Source organism: Vanellus vanellus, assembly GCF_965231255.1.
Source record: "Vanellus vanellus genome assembly, chromosome: Z".
NCBI classification, from domain to species: Eukaryota; Metazoa; Chordata; class Aves; order Charadriiformes; family Charadriidae; genus Vanellus; species Vanellus vanellus.
The window spans coordinates 59195436-59201989 of record NC_138908.1 but is presented as its reverse complement, the minus strand read 5'-3'; the positions used below and the strand labels follow the sequence as shown (position 1 = coordinate 59201989).

The 6554-nt window shown below is 52.0% G+C and overlaps 1 protein-coding gene across 2 annotated transcripts in view; it reads left to right on the top strand.

The window, feature by feature from the left end:
- Positions 1–2800: 2800 nt before the first annotated feature.
- KANK1 (KN motif and ankyrin repeat domains 1) overlaps positions 2801–6554 on the top strand; it is a 28975-nt gene continuing 25221 nt past the window's right edge. Inside the window, exon 1 of one of the 2 annotated variants that reach the window (XM_082497764.1) lies at positions 2801–5373. In XM_082497764.1, the coding sequence (XP_082353890.1) occupies positions 3150–5373 (2224 nt within the window). In that variant the 5' untranslated portion in view covers positions 2801–3149. The remainder of the gene's footprint in view (positions 5374–6554) is intronic. The other variant, XM_082497763.1, reaches the window with a different exon arrangement.

Here is a 6554-nt window from a genome sequence, read left to right as displayed (position 1 = left end):
TAACATGAGATTTGCATGTCTTTTTAGAGGTTTTATGAATATTTTTCCAAAGATGCATTAATTCTTAAGTGCTGGGACTTCCAAAGAGTCTGTTCCTCCCTCCCCTATCCAACACTTATGCATTGTGCCCAAGGACAGCTTAGAGGAGCTGCCTGACTTCACTGGTGTAGTGATGGGAGAATCGGAGATGTTGCTGGGTAGGAAGACAAGGACCAAGACAAGCAGAGGAAAGGAACTGGGAAAAATGGGAGAACAGGTAAAATTGGTGGAGCTTGAATTTAAATGGGCTGGGTGAAGTGATTAGAACCAAGCTTAGGACGAGGGGCCACAGCATAACCAGATTTTGGCTTAGATTTGGTGGAGCAAAAAAACGGAGGTAAGCAAGGAAAATGGGTGAGCAATCCAAAGTGTGGGAAGAAGACAGAAAGAGACCAGAAGACTACGGGGGATGAGGGCCAGTGTGAGAGTAGGGACACAGCCTAGGGCGCAGGCGGAAAGGAAGGGTGACCAACCTAGGGTGAGGAGCTGTGGGGTGTGAAAAGGAGAGTTGTCTGTCTGCGGGGAACGGAGCCAGGATGAGAATCTGGGAACAGAGCACTGAATTTGGGGAGGAAGAGGAGTAATTCGGAGAGTATGCTCTGTCTCATCCTCTCCCTGTCAGTGGGAGTCCTGGAGACTTTTTCTTCCCCTGACATTGAGGCAATCCTGCTGGAAGGAGCTGTGTGTGCTTATGTGTTTAAAGTATGTGTGTATGCGTGTATTTTTGCTTCCACTCTGGTATTTAGATGGCTATTTTGGGTGCATCTATAAGTAAATACCACAGCATACTGAGACTCTGGTCTTTCAGCACAGAAACATGTGGGCTGGGGGGTTGTTTGTGTCTGCCGAACAGTCTGTCCACACTGCAGGACCGAGATACCGATGTGCTCAGGTCAGCCCCACTTTTGTCGTTCTCACATGTGCCTGGCTATGTCCCCGTCTCCGTCCGTTTCTTTTCCCGTGCTGGGGAACGTAGGTTTTTTTTGGGGTTGTTTTTTTTTTTTTTTTTTTTACCCTGAGCAGCATCCTCCTACTGTCTACTGCTTGGTGTCCTGTGGTAGCCACAAGCATAAAGCAGTTACACTGTCTGTAGACACAGCTTTTCTTAGGCATGCCAAGGAAACTGGAAAAACTGGAGTGTTTTTAGTTTGGTGTTGTTTGGTGTTGTTTGGTTTTTTTTTTTTTTTTCTTTTTTTTTTTCCCTAAAACCTTTTCAGTACATTAAGTCACTTCCTGTAGTTGCAGTTAAGTAGACAGTTTCTCTCGTGTGTTTTTTAACTCCCTCCGCGCTCCCCTCCCCCCGCCCCCCGCCCCCCCCCCCCCCCCCCCCTTCGTCTCCCTCCTGAGGCTTATATTCCTTTAAGAGGACGCGGCTTCCAAACCTCGCCTTTTAAAAACGAAAACAGCGAGCTTAAAATTCGCTTCCAGCCACGGTAGCAGCCTGGGCCGGGCGGCGGGGAGGGGGCCAGCGGGCAGCGCCGGGGGGCGGTGGGGGGTACGCGGGCGGCGGAGGCGGCGGTGTGCGCGGCCGCGCGGGGCTTGCGCGGGTGCGGGCGGCTCTTCCTTATGGGGTGAAGGAGGAGAAAGCCGCGGAGGGAGGCCGGGCCTGGGCGGGTGACACACGGGGCTGGGGCTGCCCTACGCGGCTGGAAAACTTGCGGTGTGGGGGCAGAGGTAATTCTGTGTGGCTAATTCAGGTAACCGGAAAGCTGGCTTTTGTTATTCCTCCAGCTCATAATTAGCAACAGTTGTTTCTCCCCCCCCCCCCCCCCTTTTTTTTTTTTTCTTTTTCCTTTTCTTACTCCTCCCCCCCTCCCCAAAGTGGGGCGGGAGGAGCAGGTTGTATAGCCGCGCTGCGTACGTATAAATACTCAGCCCAAGGAAAGCCCAGGGGATCGGGTGAAGTTTAATTTAGGTTGCTGTGGGGACGGGCGAGTCCTGCGGCGGGAAAGGCAGGCGGGTGTCGCCTCGCATGCCAGGCGGCAGCGGGGTTCGGGACCCGGCTGGGAGGGGGTCGGTCGCGCTGCCCGTCTCGGTGCTGGGGGGCTCCGCGCGGGTTGGAACGGAAGGGGCACCGCTGGGAGTAACCCTGAGCTGAGGTGGGAGCCAACCGGTGTTGCCGCACTTGCGGCAGCGGTTCCCAAAAGCTGGTTAAAACGGCTGCGGGTCTGCGTGAAGTCTAATGGCACCGGTTGCATAAGGAGCGGGGTCGGAGTTTCCGTCGCCTGCTCAAGTGCGCCCGGCGGAGGAACCGGTCTCCGGAGGATCCGTGCGGTACGTTGTAATCCTCCGGTCTTTACGTGACAGCACCATGTGTGTGAAGGCTCGGTGTGACACGGGAAGGCGGGAGGGATCTGGGGAAGGACAGCTTTGAGCTACTGGCAATGCCGCTTTTGCGCCCCTTTGCCGACAGGCGTTGTCTGTGCGTGTGTACGCATCCATGTGGGTATGCCCTTCTCAGCGTTTGAAAACCTACTGATTAACTTTTTAAAAGTTAATCGGGATTCAGTGTTGAGGGTCAGTCAGCGGAAAGCTGGTCTGCTCGCTGAGCTGCAGCAGCAGTTTCTGCCTCCGGCGTGCTGTGGGCACCCGTCTTTCTGCGCTTGTGTTTCAGCACGTAGTTTACTGAGGCATAGTTTCTTTTCCAATGCTGATTTTTTATTTTTTTTTCTTTTCCAGAAAAAGAGGAAGTTGTTATAAATGGAGAAGATGAAAAAGAACGGAAAGACCCCTATTTTGTGGAAACACCTTACGGCTACCAGCTAGACTTGGATTTTCTGAAGTACGTGGATGATATACAAAAGGGGAATACCATTAAGAAACTAAACATCCGAAAGAAGAGGAAAGCTGTGCCGGCCTTGGCGGGTACCAAGAACTCTGGTGGCCAGTGCAGCGGCTGGACTTCCACAGAGTCTCTCTCTTCGTCGAACAGTGATGAGAACAAGCAGTCTTGTTTGGCAGCGAGGAGTCAAGTAACCTTGTCCGTCGCTGCGAGACCCTCAGTTTCCTTTGAAGCATCTCCTTCCTACTTAACCGTCCCCGAGAGTAAGCACCTTCCTCCTCCCTCCCCTCAGCCTCCTCGGCACAACCTCCATGTAACAAAAACCCTCATGGAAACACGGAGGCGACTTGAGCAGGAGAGGATGATGCAGGTCACATCTGGAGATATCCGCAGGCCCCGGCTTTCCAGCTTTGGAGGCATGGGCTCCACGAGCTCCCTCCCCTCTTTTGTGGGATCCAGCGGGTATGGTCACATGTCTCAGCAGCTGCAGAATGGGTATCAGGGGAATGGCGACTACGGCGCCTGCTTCAGCTCCTCCTTGGGCAGTTCCATTCGTCACAGCCCCATGAGCTCAGGAATATCCACGCCGGTCACCAATGTGAGCCCGGTGCATCTGCAGCACATCAGGGAGCAAATGGCTGTTGCCCTCAAGCGTCTCAAGGAGCTCGAGGAGCAAGTCAAGACCATTCCTGTGCTGCAGGTCAAAATTTCAGTGTTACAGGAAGAGAAGAGGCACATGATGGCCGAACTCAAAAACCAGAGGAAAGCCACTCAAAATGACACGTACGGTTTCAGAAAGAGATCCTACAGTGCAGGAAATGCCGAGCAGTGGGAACACATGTCTCAGGTGAGAAGAGGTGGAGAACTGTATATAGATTGTGAGGAAGAAGTGGAGAGCGTGGAGCAGAGCTCTCAGAGGATAGAGGAGTTCAGGCAGCTGACTGCTGAGATGCAAGCCCTGGAGAAAAAAATCCAGGATAGCAACTATGAAAGTCCAGCAAACCTTCGGGTGAACAGAGAAAGCCTGACCAAAGAAGCCCGATCTGTTGCTGTGGGTGCTGATGAGAACATGAACGATGTGGTTATATACAACAGATCTGCAAGGCAACACAAAGAAGTAGCTGTGGGGACAGAGAAAGAAATGAGAGAGTCTGGGGTTGGGGTGACGGAGGCCATGCTTGGCTTGTCTACAGAGGTCGAGAAAGAGATAGAGCTTCAGCAGCAGACCATCGAAGCCCTCAAGGAGAAAATTTACAGACTAGAGGTTCAGTTAAAGGAAACGACCCATGACAGGGAAATGACCAAATTAAAACAGGAGCTGCAGGCGGCTGGGTCTAGGAAAAAAGTAGATAAAGCCGTGATGGCTCAGCCCCGTGTCATCAGCAGGATGGTGGAGGCCATCATACAAACAAGAGACCAAATGGTGGGAGACCATGTGGACGTCACTGATTCGTCAGTAGGAAACCACCTGCAGACCAGCAGCGTCGGCACCTCCTGCAGACCTGCCATGCGGAGCACGGCTGCGGGCCCTGAGCTGCTGATGAGCCGGTGGCTGGTGAGGGAGAGGGCAGAGGTGCAAGACCAGGGCACAGGGAGGTCCCTTGAGCTGCGTGATAAGGCAGTGGGCACAGAGACAAGCGTCTGTGAGACGGGCATCAACACGGAGGAGCCGGCAGGCGTGCCGAGCCCCTTCCGGACAGCACAGGCGGTCGGAGCAGTGAGGTCTGTGGGCTGCGGGGACTGCTCGGTGGACGTGGTGGTTTGTACCCCTAAAGAACACGTGTCCCGCGAAACGGCCACAGAGGCTGTGCCCAGGGCAGAGGCAACGGTGATGGCCGTGCCTTCTACAGCTAGCAGGCAAACCAGCACCGCTTTGGAGATGGTCAGCCAGTGCACCGGCACGGAGACAGCCTCCCTGGCAGACTGTGGGACAAACACTGCTCTGAGCAGCTGCGATAAACAGACCAATACGGAGAGCGTGGAGACACGGAGTGTGGCAGTGGGAGATGGCCGGGTGAAGGACATACACGCGTCTGCTAAAACGCGCTCGGTTGGGGTGGGCACCGTGCTCTCCAGCCACCCTGGCTTGGAAAAACCCTCTGCAATAAAAACCAAAGACTGTGGCGTTGGGCAGATAAACGTTCATGAGAACTACCTGGTTGGTCTTAAAATGAGGAGCATTGCCTGCGGACCTCCTCCGTTACCGGTTGTGCCAGCTGGCACCAGGAGCATTGGTGTTGGTGGAGAGTCTGTGTGCGAGCCGGTGAGTGGTCTGTTGGAAAGCCCTCTGCCGCCATCTGAGCTGAGGACGGGCTTGGATCACTACATCGAGCGCGTGCAGAAGCTGCTGCAGGAACAGCAGATGCTGCTTGCTGAAAATTACAGTGAATTGGCAGAAGCCTTTGGGGAGCCCCATTCCCAGATTGGATCTCTCAATTCGCAGCTCATCAGCACGCTCACCTCCATCAACTCCGTCATGAAATACGCCAGCACAGAGGAGCTGCGGAGCCTGGATCTTCAGAAGCAGTGCGTGGAGAGAAGCACCACGTCAGGTAAGCCCAGCGTCCGGGCACACGCTTGGTTGGTCTCCTCCTTGCCAGAGCTGCAGGTCAGGCACCTGTCAGGCTCTCGCTTGGTCTGGAAGCAAGCATGTAATACTCCTGGATGAAATGCAGAACATAACGCTGTTGCTGGATGTGCCCGTTGGGTATTGTCTCCAGCCCACTGCCGGGAACTGAAAAATACAGAGGTGGTTTTATATCTCCCAGTTCAGCAGACCCCGAAGTGCCTGATGGTGATGGCTCTGACCATGCAAGAACGGTATCTAAAAAGCATGCAGGGTTTGACTGCCGTGCAAGATCTTGACTCCGTTTTATAACTTTAAAAGAGCGTTCGAGGGTAATGCCAGTGGGTTTGGAATTTTGTCCTTCCTTTAAACGTGGCGTGCAATTTTTGAAAGCTAATGTGTCAGATTTGTCAAGAGTGGAAAGTCACATTCAACGTCTGTATCAAACCGACTTGTTTCCACAGACGTTTCCCTGGATTTCGTAGTGTTTCTTCCATTGCCTTCGTTCCTTGTGCCTCTCAGCCAGAGAGCTGCAGGGTGCTTTCCCCATTCCAGCAGGGCTGATGGCTTTATAATAGGCATCTCCAGAGCGCTTCACAGAAACCACATCTTGCATCTTCCCTGTTCCAATAACTGTTTGTCCTAATCCCTAATTGCAGCCTCATGTTTGAAAGGCGTAAGTTGTAATTACTGCTGGAGGTTCTGGTGAAACTCGGGAAAGGCAAGAACTGAGATTTAAATACTCCTCGTGTTTTATTTAATAACTTTAAAATCTGTACAATTAATTGGAGGGATTTCTTTATTCCCTGGGATAAAGTTGCTTACTTTTTTTTAATTATTATTGTTATTGGGTGTCTGATAGTCTAGTTTAAAACTTAGCCATTTTTTTCTAATACCTTATTGGTGAATCCAACCACACTACTACCACATTTATAAATGTTGGCTTACTGGAAACCAATATGTAATGCCTAGCAGTGACTGTTAGATATCGCCTTCTTGGTCCTGCCATACAGTGACTAAAACAGGAGGTTAAGGAAATGGGAAAAAAATGTGCAAATTCATCTGTATCGTGGGTGCTGAATTGGAAAAAAAATCCTGAGTAAATACCATTTAAGGTCGGCATAATATTATTGGCTAATGCACTGCTATATAAAGCTCTTGCTCTTA